At 45.0% G+C, this 21136-nt stretch overlaps 2 protein-coding genes across 6 annotated transcripts in view; both read right to left on the bottom strand.

The window, feature by feature from the left end:
- Positions 1–3283: 3283 nt before the first annotated feature.
- Positions 3284–6318, bottom strand: pla2g12b (phospholipase A2, group XIIB). 2 transcript variants are annotated; one of them, XM_076018840.1, is made up of 4 exons: positions 5709–6318; positions 4918–5006; positions 4605–4770; positions 3284–4481 (listed from the first exon to the last, which is right to left on the bottom strand). In XM_076018840.1, exons 1-4 carry the CDS (start codon positions 6223–6225, stop codon positions 4363–4365), a joined length of 891 nt encoding a protein of 296 aa, XP_075874955.1. In that variant the 5' UTR covers positions 6226–6318; the 3' UTR covers positions 3284–4362. The 2 variants fall into 2 exon arrangements, with proteins under 2 accessions (XP_075874955.1, XP_075874956.1); XM_076018841.1 differs by having other exon boundaries at positions 4930–5006; positions 5709–6317.
- A 7748-nt stretch (positions 6319–14066) lies between these two features.
- pde10a (phosphodiesterase 10A) overlaps positions 14067–21136 on the bottom strand; it is a 53931-nt gene continuing 46861 nt past the window's right edge. For all 4 annotated transcript variants that reach the window (XM_076018836.1, XM_076018837.1, XM_076018838.1 and 1 more), the window contains exons 14-22: positions 19770–19912; positions 19563–19646; positions 19341–19491; positions 19067–19222; positions 17602–17774; positions 17329–17440; positions 17148–17228; positions 16371–16459; positions 14067–14246 (exon numbers count right to left, since the gene is read on the bottom strand). In XM_076018836.1, coding sequence (XP_075874951.1) covers positions 14147–14246; positions 16371–16459; positions 17148–17228; positions 17329–17440; positions 17602–17774; positions 19067–19222; positions 19341–19491; positions 19563–19646; positions 19770–19912 — 1089 coding nt within the window. In that variant the 3' untranslated portion in view covers positions 14067–14146. The remainder of the gene's footprint in view (positions 14247–16370; positions 16460–17147; positions 17229–17328; positions 17441–17601; positions 17775–19066; positions 19223–19340; positions 19492–19562; positions 19647–19769; positions 19913–21136) is intronic.

The following is a 21136-nucleotide window of genomic DNA, read 5'->3' as shown; positions in this document are numbered from 1 at the left end:
CAGACAACTTGACTCCCGAGCCACGGCGAACAACGCACCTGCCAAACGCAGACTGGAGCCTCTTTGTCTTGGTTAGATGCGTAATTCCTGCTGTGTGGGAGAGTGGTTGTAGTCGAGTAGGAAGGAGCCGCCTGTGCATTATTTTTAGTAAGTAGGTCAGTGTTTCTGGAAAGACATCAGTTGTTTTTCGTTTCTTCCTTTAAACTGTTTTGTTGGTGCTTTGGAAACCATGAGAAAAGAAGAATGAGCAGGTTAAAAAAAAAATGTTAATGTATATTCAAGTGAGCAACCAGGTTAAAAAAAGAAAAGAAAAAGAACATACTGCACATTAAATAACAGTGGACAGTTGAAAATCTGCATGTTTGGGCTTTTATGTGAGCCTTGCAAAGTAATTCTGCCAGTATCGAAGCAGATTTTCTAGAGAGAGAGAAAGATTTTTGTCGAGTCATCTCCACCCTAAGATTCAGGCTGAAGATCAGGCTGACCTCCATGAATGCGGAGGTCACAGAGTTAGGTTGAAATCTTAAGGCTGAATGCTCTCGCTCTGTCTCCAGCTCCTTCTTTTTTTTGTCACTTTATTTAAATGAAGCTTGCGAGTGATATCTTGAGCCATTGACTGAAGCTGGATCCAGTGACAGTGACAATGGTGAACAAGACAAAGGGAAATGCAGATTATATATCCACTCTAGGTAATGAGGAACAAGAGGACAGAATCAGAGCGGGGAAATACAGTCAAGAGGAACGTGCAATTGTCATACACAGGTGAGTTGAATTTCAAAATAAAACAGAACACTGAAAAGTCACACAACAGACACGATAAGACTAGATGGAATGTTGTAACTTCTTTAAAAACATACATAAACACAGCTTTTTTTTGGGTGGGGGGGTTTCAAAAAAAATTCTTTCCATGTTGTTTGTCTCCAAACACCGCAGCTTTTTGGACTGCACATGGATTCGGAACAGTACAAGGATACACCGTCAAAGTGAAAACAAGCACTGACACCAACAAATGAGGTGTCAGCATCATGGCAACTAATAATTTTTTTTTTTTTTACAAGGCCCAATTTAACTGAAGAACCAAATAAAATCAAATGAAGGGTCATTCTCTCCCATCTGCCACTGACTGCTGCCCAATATTGGTCCCCAGGAAACGGATGAAAACACTGTCTTCAGCAAACCAGTCCGTCCACCGGCTCCAGCGCCAGCAAGTCGTTGCTCCCGGGTGACCTCAGGTCTCCCCAGGGAGCAGCACGTCTCGGATGAGTACCAGGAGGAGCCTGTGGTGCTCGACCTTGGAGCCGAAGGGTCTCAGCGAGAGAGTTTTTCCCTTTCACGCTGGAGATCTTCACCAGTGTAAAGTCATCCGATGCCCCACTGCACACTGTCAGAGCTGTGCTTGCACGCCTCTCTCCACTTCAGGGCCAGTTCAGACTGGCATCGCCACACCCGTGCCAAAACCTGTCGAGGTGTTTGACTTTTACCTCAAGAAAGAAAGCTGAGTTGGGCAAAAGTTTAATCAGTTTTACTGTTGAAAAGAATTAATGTTATCTCTCATTAAGAAGAAACGCAGCGATGGTGCCCTGCCAGAGGAAAAGTGACCTGAACTTTTCTTCACCTTCCAATGCAGCTGGAACACTCAGAATGACTCCACCTTGCCAACCTCAATTTTAAAATTGGGTGAGATTTTGACAAAAACAATGAAACGACTGCTGCTAAAGAAGATGAGGAAGATGAAGACAAAACATGGGAGGTGACTGCTAACTGCTGCTAAAGAGATGTAGTGTTGCTGACACAACACAACACTGATTTAACAGGGCTGGATGTTATTTTCCCATCAAACCAATAAGAGATAATGAGTTTGGGGTTGATTTCTTTTGTGGCGCAGTGCTAAAATACACTTGGCCTCCCATTTCTGTTTTCAACTGAGTACGAGGCCAAACTATCGGTGAAATGATATGATGAATAAAATTCCAAACTTAGTGACACCATTTAAGCAAAGAAACAGAGAGAGGGGGGGTGGGGGGTACCTGATGGCGGTTTAATTGGGCCAGCACGCAGCGGCTTGACAGCTGATTAAAGGTGAGGCTGAGTCGTGTTGCTGCCCAGTTAATTTATTAACCTGTTTAAGTAAATGTCAGCTTGATGAAACCCGGCTGCCGAGTTTTTCCACAAAGCTGATCTGCTCCAGATATGGGATGGGGGATCTAAATGCCAGCTCGAGAATGCCACGGGCTTCATTCTCTGCTTTATGTGGAAATGAAAGACGCAATCTGGGAAGCGGGGATCCAAGAACACAGATCAGTCGTCGAGATCTGAGGTCGGACTCACTTTAAACCTGTCATTCCTTCCCAAAAACCCACTGAGGAGTTCTATCGAATCATATTTAAGGGGCTTAGCGCAGCCAACCTTGATAAAGAGGCTTGTGACAATCATAAATATTTATCGACGGCCGCTATCTGTGATGAGATCTCTGCCACGTGTTGCCTCCTTTCTCCTCTGCCGCCTCTTTTTTCAGACGCACACCTGATGAAATCTGCCACGCTGATATCATTCCCAGGCCCAGCTCTCCCAACGCTTTCAGGTCCCCGTCTTCAAGTTCACCGGGAAGGACAACAGGGTGAGTGGTGACGTGCTGGGAACCAGCTGGCAAAGTGTGTGTGGGAGTATGTGTGTATGTGTGTGTGTGTGTGTAGCGCCGCAATGATAAAAAACGAAGCAGTACTAGAAGAGGAGAAAGAGGCAATCAAAACAAGGATGCCGCGTTCTATATTAAATCACACACACACACACACACACACACACACACACACACACACAAAGTCGTGGCGTTCATGTGGTTGTGAAAGTTAGCATCCATCCCCAGACGGATTAAATCCCCCTCGTACCAGCAGCACTCCAAGATTCTCCAAGTGTCACGTAGCTCAAAGGGATTTCGGATCTGGGACATTGTTTGAGGCCAGGTGGAGGATTTTAGCTCTTGATCTTATTTGTCCAACACCCGCAGCTGCTGTGTGGACACGTTTGTCCTCCTCGCTGACTTTTCTCAATCGGCACGGAGCTCCAGCCGACGGTTACTCCACAGAAATGCCACGATTCAGGATTTCTTAGATGGATGTTTACCGTTAATAATTTATTCCTGAGCAAAGGGAAACACAAAATCTGCAGCATCTTCTCCGTTACAGACGTCTGCAGCCAAGGATGCCCCTGCCAAGAGCTTCGGGCTGTGGATGCGCCGGGTGGGACCCAACAGTCTGTATCCGGTGGCATAGCACGCATGCGTAGCAGAGGTATATGAGTGAACGATGACAGACCACTCAACTTTATTTGAAAAATAAACCACTGGATATATACATAGTAAACAAGCTGGAGCGACATGCGCAAAGCACTTTGTTGTGTGTACACATTTACAGTTTATGTACGGCTGAAACACTGTTACATGCAGGAATTTCTTATACTCAGACAGTGAAGTTTAATGAAGTTCGTACCTTTCAGTTTTTCAGAGTGTCGTCCTTTCTTTATCATGAACCTAGTTATTCTACCACTTTACACACTGCTAAGTCCTGGTGGTGGGAGCCGAGATTGACGTCCCAGTTTGTGTATCTACCGCCGTTCCAAACTCGCAACAATTTATGAAGGCCGCAAGTGATTTACAGCATAAAGGACGCGTCTCCGGGGGGGGGGGTAAACTTTTCAGCCACTTTCTCAGCACCTCTGAGACACATCATCTGAGTTACTTCCTCAGCTTTTAATCGCCGTCCGGACAGAGAGTCACTGTGTCGGAGCGCTAACGACAACGCGGTCTGCCTGCAAAACAAGGAGCCGCCTTTGCCACCTTGGTAATTAACCCAGAATTAATCATGCCAGTTTAGGCGGCCATTAGGTATGCATTTATTCATCGCAAAAATAACTGGCAGACAACTTTCATCAAATATTAAAGGGGTGGCTTGCGAAATGCATTTACATGACAAGGGACTTGAGGGCGTTGGGTGACTTGTGTGCCGTTGACAAATGGCGGCGCACGCCGCTGACGCCGCCGCCGCCGTGCGGCGCACTATTCATCGTCACGTCTGTCTCTCCGGAGGAAATTAAGCCAGCAATAATATCCTCCCTATTAAGACCGTTTGCTCGGAGTCATATAAGTTATTTATTATAATGGAGTCATGGGGGTGGGAGCCTAAAAATGGCCCAAAGTGAAATAGAGTAGAACAATTAAGATTCTGGTCCCGCCTATAAATAAACCCGGGGGAAAATGTGTTTCCTTGTTGACTTGCCAGCCTATAAATATACACTTTTAGCAGGAGGTAACACCCGTGACTGTCTCATTTGTCTGCGAAAACGCTGAAGGGAGTCCAAGGCGACGTGTCACAGTTCATCCTTCTCCTCTCCCTCGCAGAAACACGCTGCCCTCTGGCTGTTCATGTAGGGCCTGCAACCAAGAGTCTGCACCATGCGGTGGACAGTGTTGGCCACTGAGCCGCAGGCTGTGATGGAGAAGGAAAGAAAGAAAGAAAGAAGGAAGGCGGCAGACAGAGTTTAGCTAAGAGTCTTTGAGGTGTTTTTTTTTCTTTTTTTCTTTTTTGCACCGTTTGACTGATTGAACCCACCTTCCACTTGCGACTGGAAGCCCAGGCTCTCATTGATGTCGGAGCAGATGCCGTGCAGACACGTGCGGAACTCTGCGTCGCACTCCTCCTTGTTTGTCCCGCAGGTCGCATAGCACGTGTCGAGCTGATTGCAGCAGTTGGTCATGGCGGGGATCCCCATGTCAAGCTGTCAGAGCACAGAGAGAGAGAGAGAGAGAGAGAGAGAGGGAGAGAGAGAGAGAGAGAGAGAGGGTTCATTGACTCAGCCTTGGTCAGCAAAAAAACAAACCCAAGTAATTAGGGAAGCGGCTGGTTGTGGTTGTGAGCTACCTACTGATTCATATACCTGGAAACCTGTCAGAGAGTTGCTGCAGCCGTCAGGCTCCGAGAGCTGGTAGCCCGGCCGAGGTTTGGGTAGTTCTCCTGGGAGACGAAAAGGCTCATCTTGATTCTCAATTCACTGGTACAAGCAACAAAAATGGAGCTACAGTCCTCGGGAGCCCGCAATCAGGGCCCCTGGTGTATCTCTGCACTGTTGGGCCCTTTCACAGATATGATATAATGTCTGTTTCAAAGAAAAATCTATGGCGATTGCGTAACTACAAGCACTATGCCCCCCTAAGCCCTGATAACAGAATATTTATAATAAGCCGCCTGAGTGCATTATCTATACCTCACTGTGAGTTGATTATATGACACATTAATGAGTGGATATAGCATTTACAGTTGGTAGAGCGGGCTGCAAATTGATGATCAAAGGGTTGGCGGTTCAAATCCCAGCTCCAACTGTCCACGTTTGAAGTGTCCTTGGGCACTTAATCCTAAATTGCTCCCAATGGTGCCGGCGGTGCCACCCATTGGTGTATGAGTGTGTGAGTGAATGGGTGAATGAGAGTGCTGGAGAGCGCTAAATATGTGCAGTCCATTTACCACTTAAAAAAGGCCTATGGTTGGATAGGGGACGACATAGAAATAAATTTAAAGGTACTTTGGTCCAAATATTTGTCTCTTAAAATAGAGATGAAATCAAAACACAACGTTTAACTTCTATGGTCATCACATGTTAAATATCTCAGTACGATAACTTGATGTTATGTTGTGTTGTGTTGAATGAGGGGCTCTCACCATATCTGCAGCGATACTGGCAAACACCATCGCGTCCTCCCACCAGCTCCACCAAGGAGCTAAAGTAGCCGTGCGCCGACTGGAAACTACTTCTGATGGAGTTGAGGCCCCAGCCGCTCTCTTCCTGTGCCTTGGCTCTGTCCCGCATCATGGATCTGATGGGTCTGATGTCATTCCCCCCAACCGTGCTGGTGGCACCGTCTCCGGCAGGCCCGTCACCCACCTCCGTCTCCAGCTTGTTAGCCGTCGCACCATCTGCTCCGGGCAGGTTCCCTTCAGCTCCATCCGCCGCTGGTTCGCTCCCAGCCAGTGTTCTGCCCATTGGATTTCCTCCAGGAAGGGCATTGGCTTGAGGTTCCTCAGCAGGCACTTGTCCAAGTCCATCACCGTCCACAGAGGCAGCGGCAGCAGCGTCCAGGCTCTCCTCCTCCGGTTCTGGGGTCGGGTAGAGCCCTAGGGTGGCACACATGCCTGCAGACGCGCAGAGGAGGAGCAGGGCGGCGGTGCGCAGCAGCATGTTGTCGAGCAGAGGAGGTTCCCCACGGGTCCGCGGCGTCTACAGAGTGATGAAAACATAGAAAATGTGAGGCTCCTACTGTTGCCGGCCCGTCACCGGGCGGACTTTGACCGGTGACCACGCAGCAGAGACAGCAAAGCACTCTCCCATGTCAGGGGCAAAGGTCAGTCACGCCATATCAATTCAAAGCGAGGTTGCCGCGCTCCTGTTAATCTCCTCATTCCCTGCGATTCTCTATACACAAGACAAAAGACTGAATTAATCACAGGCGTACTCGCAAAGCTGTGATGGGATTTTAGTGAATCTTAAGTTTTGAGCAAAAAGTCTTTGGCATGTCCTTCTTCTTTGGTTCATTGAACACTGACGTTTCAATGCCTGTGGCATTTATCGGGAAATCACAAAATAATTTGGTGTTTTTGATAAAGGTCACCCTTTTCACTGAATATGTAAAGGAATTAAATTAATTAATTTTGTTTTTCGATTGAATTCATTCGGCGCGTCTATGGCGCCATCTTGTGTTTCGAAAAAAGTAACACGAAACTTTTTTTTCTTTCATTTCCCAGATTCCCTCACGTGTTCTTGACCAACAATACATTGGACTTGCATGTATGTACTGTATGTATGCATGTGCTGTATGTATGTATGTATGTATTACAAAAATCTTATTCCACTGCAAAGCAGATTGATCAAAATTACTTTTATTTGTTTAATAATACAAAACAAATTCCAGGCTGTCCGTCACTCATAAGGTCAAACTGACAATCGTTCTTTTTTTTTTTTTTTTACGTCCTTGGCCTTCAGTGCAACACTTGTGAAGACTCAAATGTATTTTATCCTGCTGCACATAATCTGACACTGCCTACCGCAGCAAACGCTTGCATGAAGTCGATTCTCACCTAACGACCTGCACATGCACAGACGTGGTATAGATTTGCAATCCTTGGATTCAAAGAGGCACTCCTTAATGCAAATTAGTTTTCAGTGTCCTGGCCATTGACCCCCTGATTGCAGGAGTCAAGGACCAATCGCTGCCCTTCCAGCTGGTGGATGACCAGTTAATATCCTGCACCAGTGTCGCTCTGCACAGCCAAACGGTAACTTATATTGAATATGATTGTCAAACTTTTGAACTGTACGCACCTTTCAGGGTTTCCAGTACATCATATTTTTTTTTTATTGCGTTATATTTTCATCCTCTTGTAAGTGTTTAGCTATTTAAAAACAAAACAAAACAAAACAAAAATAAAGAACTGAAAATTACATTCTGATTTATACTGCATTTTCAGAGATGATCCTTTCCAGAGGAAAGCACTTACTTCTGTCTGTAGACAGAAAACATTTAGACAAACACACTTGGGTAAGCAATGAACAAACTCCGTTTCAGGCCTTTTCTGGCCTTTTCTGGCCAAATCGATTCTCTTTTCTCAAATCTTGTGAAAGAAACGACCAAACAACAGTGCTCATTATCCGATAGATAGACAAACATGCATTGAACAGCTGTAAGATTGAAAGCGTGATGACACGACAGGAGAGCGTTCAAAGTCCCTTGTTGGTGGTCTTCAGACGCTCGCCTGAGGCCATCAGAGTTGTTATCTCTGTCTGGGAGCACAGAGGAAAAATCGAAATCAAAGTGCAACAAAAACCTTTTTTCAGCAATAAAGCAAAAACCCTTGCAGCTTTAGTTTCATAATGGAAGAGATAATCAGTGTGGAGTTTGCACGTTCCTCCCATGTTCTATATGTTTCCCTGCCACTGATAACATGTATGATCTTTGATTTGACTTCACCTTACTCTTCAACACTCGGGTGGACAGAAAAGGTCGTTTTACACCAGTAATGAATGAAAAATGTTGTTACTTTTTTTCTTTTTTTAAATATATTAAAAGTAACTGCAGGGGCTGCAAAAGAAGGAAAACACCGAAACTGGATCGATGTCCTAAGATCTTAACTCTTATTTTAGATCTTTACAGCCAGCAGTAGCTCCTGGGTCCTTCAGCTGACAGAGATGCCCCCATTGGAACAAAGAAGGTCCTCAGTGTGGCGACACACTGTACAGTATCTGCATGTACAGACTCCTGCAGGCGTTCTAAAGTCACAGCGGCCTCATTGAAAACGCAGAGAGAAGCATCTTTGTGATGACTTGTTCAGTCTGTCCGCGCCAGAGACTCTGAGGTTAGCATGTGCTACAGCCCCTTCAGCTTGACTTACAGCACATGCTCAGAGTTGCTTCATTGGCGATTAGACACACATCCACCACTGCAGTCTCGGGACTTAGTCTGCATTACAGCCGGAACATTCTCAAAGTCATTTTTGGCTAAAAAAAGAACATCAGTCTCACAGGCAACTGAGAATGTACAGTGCAGAACTGTGTGTGTTCCTTTTCGACAAATGCCTGCAGTACCGCTGATTCTGCTCTAGAGCTCTTCTGGCCTTCTTGCTCCAGCCTGTCAGCCTCTTTTCCAGTGTCCTCCAACATTTTTCGCTAACTGTGACATTTCCAAACACTTTGGCTGACAACAAGTGGAACTACAATGATTATTATTTGTCACTGCCACATTTAGAGTACTAACATGGCAATTTACAGTCGGCTCAGATTCTTCTGAGGGAAGTGTAAATGTCTGTTTTGTCTGGTGACAGCCGTAAAATCAAAGCTCAAACATTCCTCTTCTGTAGAGACACTTCTAGTTTCAACGCCTAATTGCATAGCTTCACTTTTATCAGTGGAAAGACCGTAATTATTGTAACAGTAAGTGCGCAATGCCATTTGAAGTTCTATGGAAATGGACGGACGGCAAAAGGTTGACATATAAATCATCATATGTCTGGAAGGAAAGAAAATACATTATTTACTGTATCTTCACTAAATTGTGTAACATGAAAACTATTCAGACTGCTGACTCACCCCTGTGACTTAATTTCAGGAACATACTGGGTGAACTAACCAACCCATGTTGTTATGGCCTACTTTAATCCTGTATGTGACAAACAGGCTGTTGGGCAGATTGCACATCTTCAACATTGAGAAATATTTGGACAGATGCTTCCTAATTACTGTATGATGTTTTAATTAAAGCACCTGGTGCATTTAGGTTTACAGTCACTGAAAGCAGCAGGTGTCCTCACATGAATTAAGGATATCAGTATATTGGTGTTTTTCTCTCCTTCAACAAAACAACTTGAAACACACTGAATTTATGCACACAATACATGCAACTGAAATTTTGAAGTGCCAAAACAAAGCATTTGCAGGGAAAGTAAATAAGGATAAGGGGTGAGATATTTCCTATGAATGAGCCCTGACCTAGCCGGCGCCTCCTGGTGGCGCCTTGCCCCCCTGGCACACCGTGACCAGGTTCCAGCGGTTGCTCTAATTCTGCCGGCAGCACCGGGGACTCTCTCCGTCTCCTCCCCGCTCACTCGCTCTCTCTTGGCTCTAATACGTCTGACGGCACATGCTAAAAATGTGCAAGTGGGTGCAGAGGAAATGGAAAAACCTTAATTTCCCTCAGGATGCGTCCAAATACTGGTGAGCCTTCACATACATCATCAAAGACGTCACTGAACACCACAAGGCGGTCTCTGCTGGGACGACTCCGGCCCGACAGCTTCTCAAGCCTCCGAGTGTGACGACGGGAGCGCGCACGCGCACGCACACACTCACACACACACAGTCAGCAAGTTGAGATTCAGATGTGGGTCTGTGGCGTGTTTTTCATCCAGGCACCGTTTGCTTTTTGAAACTGCCACCTCATTCCAAGTGAAGAGACGAGTAAGACCTTCTTACCTTTTCTAAGGACCTTTTGCAGTTTCTGATCGTGCACCTATGCGACATTTCTTTCACGGATGCTTTTAGCTTTTCCATCACTGTTCACATCTCTTGGGACAGACCGGTTTGTGCAGACCTGCTGCTTTCTCCCAGGATGAGATGAGGAGGAGCAGGCTTTGTTTTGAGAGACAGGGATCCCCTTGGTCGGGGCACGGGGGTAGGCTTAGAGGGGCCGTGACCTCTCTTGCGTCAACGCACTTCCTGTCCTCCGCGCAGTTAGCGTTCGCTGGTCTGATCTTTCATTGACCTCGAAAAAAGACTCTCCCCTCTGGTAAAACTGTGCCAGAGGAGAACTTTGCAATCTGCCTCTCCGCCGAGAGGTCAGAGATTCTGTCCGACACGACGATCCTGACTCATTGCATCGTGTCCCAGATGATCTAAAGTAGAGGTCACGATGTCGATCTTCCGATCAGCTCCGGCACCCGCCAGCGGTTTCAGGATGTTGCTTGCCGAGCAACCAGGGCTTTGGCTCCATAGTGAAGTTTGCTTGTTTTGTCTTATACCCAACCACCACACGTCATGATTCCCAAGACATTGTGTTTGACCCGAGGAGCACGTGAGCAAACACGTTCGCCGTCTGACCAGTGCAAACGCTGATGACTCAAGTTTTTCAATTAATTGGTTCAATAAGACAAGTCCGCTCATTTGCTCACTGCTGAGGAATTTCGACAACAACAAACATGCCAGCATGGCTGCACCAATCAGCCAGTAACATAGCGATTGCTATGGAGATGAAGGGTTCCAAAGTTGTATTTGGCAAATTTCTAAAGCATAATACTGGGGCTCGGGACCTGGGACCTTTCTGTGTGGAGTTTGCATGTTCTCCCTGTGTCTGCGTGGGTTCTCTCCGGGTTCTCCGGCTTGCTCCCACAGTCCAAAATCATGCATGTGAGGTCAATTGAACATTCTAAATTGTCCGTAGGTGTGCATGTGAGTGTGAATGGTTGTCTGTGTCTATGTGGCCCTGCGATGAACTAGCGACTTGTCCAGGGTGTCACCCTGCCTTCGCCCTAAGACAGCTGGGATAGGCTCCAGCAGACCCCCGTGACCCTGAATAGGAATAAGCGGGTATAGAAGATGAATGAATGATGAATGGTATTAAGTCACTGAACTGGACCACTTAAGAGTAACAGTCCTGGACAATGTTTCAGATCTTTGTAAAAAGTATCTCTAACAGTTAAGTCTTAAGAGGTACAATGTTTTATCCATCCATCCATTTTCTATTACCACGTCTTCCTGAACTTAGGGTTGCAAGGGTCTGCTGGAGCGTCTCCCAGCTGTCATGGGGTGAAAGGCAGGGTGACACCCTGGACAAGTCCGATGTTCATTGCAGGCACTCATAGAATTTGCCCAATTTGCCTCACATGCGTGTTTTTGGACTGTGGGAGGAAGCTGGAGAACCTGGAGAGAACCCAGGCAGACAGAGGGAGAACATGCAGACTCCAAACAGAAAGGCCTTGGATCGAACCCACGACCTTCTGCTGCGAGGCAACAGTACCACCGCGTCGCCCAACTTCATACCTTAACAACCAAATTAACAATAAAAGAAATGTTGCTGTTCTTATAGCTGCAAAATGCAAACATCATTCAACAGCAGGGTCAGATGCTTCTCGGGACCAAATCCCATTACCCAACAAAGGCTTTACACTGAACAGCAACGAGCACAGCGTGCTGTGGACAAAATATGAAGAATGATCAGACAGACACAAGTATTTTTTCAGGTATTTAATAAAATTCATTTGGGCTACTGCTCTTACATTAACCATTTGAGACATTCCGCAATTATTCAGGGTAACAGTAACGTGTCTAGACCATTTTGTTTATCTTAATGTTTACTTTGTACAAAACAAAAAGGCCAACATTATTTTTCTTTGTATAAAAAATATAAGTTAATTTAACTTTAAACTCTAATTACGAAAATAACAATAGTAATAATAATAGCAATAATAATAATAATAATAGTAAGAATAATATTTATCAATAATAATAATTATAATAATAAAGATCATAAGCTAAACATAGTGCAGACAATGAGATATAACTGGTGCTGATAAGTAGAAGGAACAGTGCAGTGTTATGGACTTAACCATGTTCTCAGGTGGCTGAGGGAAAAGAGACAGTCAAAAGCTCTCTCTCTCTCACTCTCTCTCTCTCTCTCTCTCACACACACACACCCATACGCTCAAGCACACACAACTGCACACACCCGATCAGAAAGTGCACGACTGCCACTCAGTTTAGCACCATCAGAGCAAACATCTCAGCTGGTACAAACTAGCTCCTAGATTGTACACACCTATCACCATGTAGGCAAAAAAAAAAAACAAAAGAAAAAAAAATCAGGTATAAACTTCATTTTAGATGCATGCTAAACCGCTGCTCTTGTTGAGGCTTACTGGAAACAATTCTGAAAAAAAAAGTAAGACAGTTGCACATTGTGGGAAAACCACAGAGAACCTGCAATCAACACACACCAAAAAAAAAAAAAAAAAAAATCGTTGCAATTGTACATTCACACCAACAGGGGGCCACAGTACGAGGAGGAAAAACAAGTGATTTGAGCAATGGATTCAGTCTTCGAGGGACAAGGTCCACTGGAATGACAGCTTCTGACAGAACTACTGTCATTTGGAAGATCTTGGAAAAAAAAAAATGATTTGGAAGAGTCCAAATTTTAACCTCATCCCACCTCCAATGATGGTGCAGGATGGCGAGGAGTGAAGCAGTGGATCAACTCTGTTGTCCAAGACAAAGAGGGTCGAGTGGAAAAAAATGGGACAGCTTGTATCTTTATTTTAGCTGTGTTTTATTCATGCTGTAGTTATTATCATTAATTTAATAGGAACCAGCATGAAGTGCTAAAAAATTAATGGCATGACAGTTGCATGAAAACGGTTCTAAATTTAAATTGGATATATTTTTGGTTGGGCATGACTAATTTCAAACAGACGCTATTTGTGCATCTTTCTGCTTTTTCTTTGTTTTGTTTTGTTCCATGCCTTGTGAATTCTGTCCTACAAACATTTCTGTTCCTGCAGGCCCGGGATCAGATGCTGTTATTCAGAGGGAAGTGGTTGTACTATGCAGCAGGTCCCTAAATGCCACGGTGGGCTGAAGGCATTGCTGCTGGGTCGGCTTCACGAAGAAACACTGTGACTCTCTCGTGACTGTGTTAACAAGTATGGACGTTATCTAACTCCTCACAGTTCGTCTGCATTTGTTGAATATGGAGGTGTGTGTGTGTGTGTGTGTGCGTGCGTGCGCTTGTGTGTGTTTGTCGCTCATCTCATCTCCACTTAAAATAGACTGCAAGTCTTTATTCAAGTACTGCAAAGGATTTTTGCTAAAAAAAAAAGAAAAAAAAAGAACGAAAAGAAACATTCTGACATCCACCGTCTCAGTGAGGAGGCATTACACCCAAATGTCTGCTCTAAACATTCCTTCTGTCTCAGGGAATACCTTGCTGAAGTAGTGTGTGCGTACGACAAATCTACCACAGAAGGCAAACAGTACCATTAAAAATAATACAAATAATAATAACATAAAAGAAGAAGAAGAAGAAGAAGAAGAAGCCTGAACCGACAACATTTCACATATTCTAGCCTCCGAAAGGTTCAGAGTAAGGCCTCGGCAAATACAAGACCGCAGAAGAAGAATCAGCTCACATAAAAAAAGAGGAAAAAAAACAAAAAACAGAACGCAATGCGAAAAAGATCAAATAAAACAACCAAAGTCCGTTCGGTCAAATAAACTCTCAAGCTGTTTTGGATGTAGGGCGATGGGTTCGTGTCCCTCCCCGTCGACTGTCTCTCAGTCTGTGGGATCGCTAAAACCGTCTGTGTTGACGCCTCCGTCACCCAATGAGGTAACTGAGTTTTCAGAGTCAAGTCGCCTTCCGCTGATCCGTGTCCTGGCGACACAGGAAGAGAGGTCTCTCTCTCTCTCTCTCTCTCTCTCTCTCTCTCTCTCTCTCTCTCTCTTCCCTCACCTCCCCTCCCCTCCCCTCCCCACCCCTCCCCCCCTACAGAGCTCTACTGTGGGTCCGTGGCAGGATGCAGGTTGTGTTCCTTTGGCAGGCTAGCAACCCCTTTGGTAGTCAGTTGTCCACCTTGACGGGGCCAGAATCGTAAGGCCGGCTGGGAAGGACGTCCTCCACCTCGCCCCGCGATATCTTCTCCCACTGGCAAAGGTTCTCCCTGCAAGACACCACAGTCAGATTGTGGACGAACTAGAGGAAATCGTTTGATGCGGAAAAATTTGGAACCAAAAAAAACCCCCCAAAAACAAAAACAAAAAAAAACAAACTCTTCACGGCTGCTGAGACTTGAATTTACAAAAGAAATTGAAAATTTACAAGAAAAAAAGTTCCTGGCACAGACCCAAGCTGAGTTTCCCTGACCCCTAGAATTGCGCAAAACCTAAATATCGCAATCAAAAACTGGTCGTGGAAACGCCTAAACTTCGAAAAACCTCTCAAACGTGGCTAAAAGGTTTTGAAGGTTTTTCGGACGCATCGATGTAGAGGTATGTCGCAAAAGTGTCGTGGAAACCCTTTTTTCGCACCAGACGTGACACACGCAGGTCACGTGACCAGTTCACTTCGAGTGAAAATGGCGTGTTACGTTTGGACGGAGGAGGAGACGGATATTTTTTTTTACAAGTAATCAAAGAGAAAAATATAACAACCATCCTTGACAGCAAACAAACTTAAACAAACAAAAGCTAACGTAATTCTCGTAAATGTAACAGGACAAGATTTTACGAGAATTACGGCTTATGGAAACACCTGCAAATCGCAATTGTACTTTGTCGAAATTTTTAGAAATATCGCTTTTGTCTTGCGAAAAACTGTGATGGAAACGCAGCTACAGACAGCCAGATTAATTCCCAAGTCAACGCTGAAAGTTAGTCTGGGGCCTTTTTATTAAACCAGTGAAACCAAGGCGTTGATTGGCTGTGTGGTTGCTAACAAAACCGCTGAGTCACGTGTAATTGGCTGGGATGGTTGTATCCTGCAAACAACATTTTCAGTTGCGAATGGATTTTGCACTGTCGGTGATGCAAACCTTCTGTAATTGAACCTGTGAGCAATTGTTTCGTTCAGTTCGGTTCAGTTCAATTCGAAAATACTAATACTCGTCCCTAAAGGACCAATTTAAAATGTTACAGGTGCAAATAGGCTGCAATTTCATTGCCATAAAACACATTAAAATGCTGAGCAGACAAACATGCATGACACTATTAAAGCAAAAATCCCTGTGTACAGATAAATAAATAGAAATATGAAAGTGCTTGGTATCACAAATTCCACATGGCAATTATGTTACCGCTGTGCACACACACATCAAGCTAGCTACCAGCAAGCTGAATACAATCACATTCAGCGTGAATATACTGGCAGTCCAAAAATGTATATTTAATGCAAATGAATTTGTGCAATATGCAAAAAGCCTCCGACCTAGAGAGCCCTCCGCCGTTTTAATCGCCGCCTGATGTACGAGCGCAGATCGGGGCAGGTTGGGGTGTAGGAGGGGGGGGTGGAGGAGTGGCCTTTCAATTAGCCAGCTGATGCAGTTTACATGTCTGTAGCAAATCCCACAACAGGCAGCCGGGGCTCCGCGGGGTCTCGGCCCGCTGCCCACCCAGAGCCCAGTGCTGACGTACGTGCGGGGCTTTAATAATACACTGCGCTCATTTGTTTGCATTCCCCGCAGATCAAGGTCACGGCGTTTTTAAAAAGCCCAGGGCCCTGGGACTTGCGTGTCGGGATTCGGCGAGCAACACGTGAAAAAAAAAAAAAGTGCACGTGTGACGTACCCCTCCCACCCCACCCTCATTGGTTGAGGCGTGCAAAAGCGCAGGTGCGCAGCGACGTTCCCTCGGAACGTATCCTCCGATTGCTCCCCCCCCCTCCCCCCCCCCACCCCCTACAAGTCTGTCTAGTCCCACGTCAGCAGGACGCAGTGTTTTGTGAGGGTTTTTCCTTGGCTCAACGTTTGGAATGTTCACACGCTCGCGCAGGGATCGCAGACACACTCCTTATCGCCTCTAACCTTATTTGTGTGGTCAGATGAAGGCAGCGCACACGTCACTTATCACAAGCCCTTCGCCGCCACATTCATCGCACCTATCTGATGTGAAATCAGCACGGCGACGATTTGTGAGCGTCCGCCCGGGTCGTTTAACAACGCTGACACGCAGCTCCATGTCGGAAACCAAATGGTGAGACTTAAAAACGCAAATTTGGTGGTGGACTGTTTCCTGAGCGCGTGGTGCGAGACCCTTGGAGGCTTCGCGAGCGGAATAGCGAGGATACTCACTTGCAGGCTTTCAGAAGGGGATTAGACGGAGGGAAAAGCGACGCTAGTGTTGTGTAACATGGAATTGCAACGGCATTGTAGAATCCCACCTGGATTAAAAAACACATAAAAAAATAAAAATTATTATTATTAATAGTATATTATATGATATTATAATCAAAGAGAATAAGTACAACTATAACACACAGAGACCACACCAGCAGAAGGTCCATCAACCAAAGGAATGTAATTTATTTTTTTACATATTCTGTATATATGCATATGAATATGTGTGTGTGTGTGTGTGTGTGTGTGTGTGTGTGTGTATGTGTAACATGTATATTTATACATATATGTATAGACACGTATATATTTTCTAAAAACTTAAGCTTCGATATTAAAATTTCAGCAGCTACTTTGGCTAGTTGCAGGTCAGGTGATTCCAATGAGGCTAATCAAGGTTGCCCCTCATTAGAGCTGATGAACTGCACCTGTATCTGCTGGTGGTTTCTGGCTACCATTGTCACACTATGACTCTTTAACTGGTAGAAGTATCTGTGATATTATATATATATATATATATATTTTTTTTTTTTTAAGAAAAAAATGTTTTCATGTATTTTTTCCTTTGTACTTTTAATATTTGGTTCTCTTAATTACAGTGCAGACAGTTAAGATACACAGGAGTCAAACTGTTGTTTTCTTTTACAAACTTGACTGACTATGATTATAGTTTCTGATCCTGATTGTAGTCATACGGCCTTAGGTATTTGTAATGTGTTCCACTGCTGCTCTTACTTGGCCTTGGGGGACCTCATCCTTCTTGTCTCTGTCCATCATTGGAATCGGCTGCAACCCAATTTTCTTCATCTCGTCTCCCTGCGAAGCAAGTGAAAAAAAATAAAACTTAAAAAATAAAGGTCTGAAAAAAAAAACATATGCACAGACGCACAATGCTGAGACCCTTTGGAAGCATTACCTCAGCCCAGAACTCAGCATAGATATCATTGGCTGTGAGTCGTGTTATTTGCCACTTCTTGGTAACAGAGCACAGGTCACATGCCGTCATCATCAGACCGATCACACGGTCCCTGCAGGAGACCAAAGTGTCTTTTCAGTCACATGGAAAAAATCACTGCGCTGGCTCATGAGTGCCAGCACCCGGTCCAGGTTCCACTCTGGGAGACCCTCTTTTATGAATGCTCCCCGACTCCAGCCCCCCCCCCCGGGGACGAGTCGCCGTGGACCTGACCTGTGCGAGTGGTTATTCAAGTCCAGTGCCTGCGAGGACAGCAGCTCCGTCAGCTGCTGGTAGTTGTTGAAGTACAGGGCGAGGTCTGTGGCGATGATGGCCTTCCGGATGATCTCCAGCACCTGCTCGTACTCGCTGGAATTCAGGTTGGAGAAAATATTGTGCCCTTCCAGCTATGGGAAACAAAGAGATCAATAAAAAAGCAAAAGCTCCACTTATGAGGCGTTCTGGTCAGCTAGGCTACAACAGGGTGCTGCGACCTCGCAACCATCTCGGGGGTCCATCAATCGTAACCTCTGCACAGTGAACACATCATATTTTTTCATAGGTTGAAAAAGAATTGGATGCCAACACACAAAATGTTTTAATGACGTGCGCGATACGCTATATTTAACGGCTAGGTGTCATGGCTGAGTGTTTTTCCAGGACGAACCGGCGACCTGCACATCCTCAGCAGTCCCCAGTGTGACGTGCACTTTTTCTATTTTTCTATTTCCTGTCTTGTTTTCTTAATTTTTTCAACTAGGGATGTTAACAATTAATCGGTTATCGATTAATTGTCGATTAATAATTTAATTGATTAAATTAAATTAGTCGCAATTAACTGCATTTTTTTTTTACATTGGGTTCTTTTGTTAAATGGTGTGGTGTATACCTGTATACCTAGAACAAGTTACTTTTGAACAACTTTAAAAAAAAAAAATTGAAATGTGACCCATTAGTAGTCAGCTTTAAGTCAGAAGATAAATGTTTATGTTTTTTTTTTCTGTTCTCTAATGTAAAAATTGAACCCTCAACATTAACTAAAGGTTAAATAATGTGTTCCTTACACATTTTACATTGTGAAATTTAGGTTCTCAGGAAAAATCGCCGCTTATTAATTAATCGTTAATCGATCAATAAGATTAATCAACTAACGATTAATGAATTAATCGATAATTTGCATCCCTATGTTCAACCATTTAAAAACTTTGGCAAACTAGCATCGAGCGAGTTCTTTTGGTACTAAACCAACTCACACACACACATGCAACGTCTGTTCGATGTCCATCCTCTGGATTTCTGAAGTGAAATTTGCCTCAAATGTCATGTTGACAACGCAACTTTGGGATTACATCACCAGCGCAATGATACGTGAGGGGGGGCAGAAAGACCAAACTGAGGATGACTTTGCAAGGAAAAAGCGAATGAAATTATTCACAATCCACAATCAATTGTTTTCACTTTCCAGCACGACGCGTCGGATCTGCACGTCTCGCAGATAGGATCGCAAACAGCGTCAGCGGCAATTTTTTTCTTAGAAACAGCTGCTGCTCTCGCACGGTTTGCTGCAGCAGGAATGCGGTGTGCCGACATGCGACGTTGCCAAACAAAAAAAGCGAAGCACGTCATGGAAGACCTGGAATTTTTCAAAGACACTGCAGGAGGGGAATTTTACGGTGACGGTGCCAGTGCAGAGCTCTACCTGCAGGATGGAGACGGTCTGAGAGAAGTGGTGCTGCTCCATGGTGGAGGTGGAGTAGAGGGCGGCCAGCGGATGGTCAAACTTCTGCAGGTACGTGTTGCTGTACCCTCGGTGGTCCAGGTCATGGCACAGGCAGGCTATCAGCAGACCCTTCTTCTGTAAAACCGTAAAAAAAAAAAAAGAGAGAGAGAAAGAGGGGAAAATCTGACAAACCCGCTCTTGCAAACCCGTCTATTTTGAATCTGGCCCGATGCGGACGCGACGGGAGGCAAACCTCCAGCTCCGTGAAGATCCCGGAGGCTTTCTGCAGAATGGCGTACATGCAGTGCGCCACCGTCACCGCGTGCTTCCAGTTGTGGTAGGGCACGCGGCGGTAGTTCTTCCGTACGGACATGGTGAACCGACAAAGCTTCTCCAACTCGAAGCTGCGCGCAGAAACAAAACCGTTAAAACTAGAAGTCCAGCCAGCGTTCAACCCCTCCAGCGCATCATCTACCTGGTCTTCCCACAGGAGCTGTGAACCATGTAGATAAAGACAGCAGGCCAGATCTCCTCGAAGGGATTAATGTCAAAATGGAACCTGGGAGAGAGGAGGGAGGAGGAATCTTAAATCAAGAGGAGCAGGTCCAGGTCTGGACCCCGTCTGTCACGTCTTCACGCAAACCTGCCGTGCGGATCGGCGGCAAACACAGGGGAGGCTCACATTTCAATCTCTTTGTAAATGGGCGTGGGAAGGTTGAGCTGGGTGAGAGTCTTCCATTCCTCTGAAGTGCAGATGCTGTGGTAGGACAGCTTCTCCATGGTCACCCTGTAGATGCATTCAGAGTGCCGGATCCTGTGGTACATCTGCAGAGGGCAAGGACAGCGTAAGGGTCAAAGGTCGGGACAGGGGCAGCTTCAATAAACACCTTCATCCGTTCAATTCTCTCAGTATTATGGTCGGATTTTGTGAAAAAAGGACAAGACCGAGCCCGGTTTGGATTTGCTTTGCATACTTGGCGCCAATCAAAGTTCTGGGTCTAATTGTTGACTAATTTCTGCAATGAACTCCATTATAACCAGCTTGATGACATAATCTACTAGACTGCTCTAAGAACATTACTGGTGCAGGAAGACAGTCAGGATGTGCTGAACACATATGGGATGGCTTTGACAGTTGTTGCCTTGGATGTTTCATTGAATGTGATTTATAGAATGAATATCAATATGTGGACATCATTACAGACGTTGAATGCTTTAAAACTGCTCATTTCAAAGCTTTGTATTGTAATCACACTTAGTTTTGTGTGCTGGACAATAAAAGAGTGAACAAAGCATCATGGTTTATATTTTAGGCTCTTTAAAATAACCGACTTTTAGTGAGTTCACACAGAATTTAGCATTCTTGGAATTCCCTCAATTACTTTTAATTAGGCACTGGAAATGATTTTCACTAAAATCTTATCCACACTTGGTCAAGCACATCCTTACTGACATCCGTGCACTAGTAATGTTCTTAGAGCATTCCAGCAGATTGCCTCATAAAGCTGGTATTAAAAGAGTTCAATGCGAAAAACCAGTCGGTGACCCCAACTTTTGAACGTGTGTGCGTACACGTGCCAGGGCTCACGCTGGCCGCCGCCATTAATCACAGAGCGCTAGTCGCGGCGCGCAAAATCGTGTTTCCTCGGGATACCGGGCAATTTTTAATTTTTTTTTTTACTGCCGGCCGTAAATCACGCCGGCGAGACGGACGCAGACTGCTTGTCCTGAAATATTAACACGCCTCATCAATTTTAAAGAAAAAGCGACTTTGTGACGCTGCTCCTGCGTAAGTTTGTCGCACGAGCTGACGGTGAGTCAGGCCCCACGGAGAGCAGAGGGCTCCAGGAGGCGGGGCTCATCTGAAGCGGGGTTTAGATGACAAAAAGGGATTTTGAAATATCGATTTTTATAGAGAAAAATTGAGTTCAATAATTTCAATGATTTATTTACTAGACATGATAGAAAGTGGGCTGGCGTTTTCATTTTTCTGGAATAAATTTGGGTCGTGACTTCATGATAAGGAAAACAAATGTCTGTCCTGAGACT

The sequence above is a fragment of the Nelusetta ayraudi genome, unplaced genomic scaffold, assembly GCF_046127955.1.
Source record: "Nelusetta ayraudi isolate G7.1 ecotype Tasmania unplaced genomic scaffold, CSIRO-AGI_Nayr_v1 ptg000008l, whole genome shotgun sequence".
NCBI classification, from domain to species: domain Eukaryota; kingdom Metazoa; phylum Chordata; class Actinopteri; order Tetraodontiformes; family Monacanthidae; genus Nelusetta; species Nelusetta ayraudi.
This window is presented reverse-complemented; position numbering and strand designations above follow the sequence as displayed.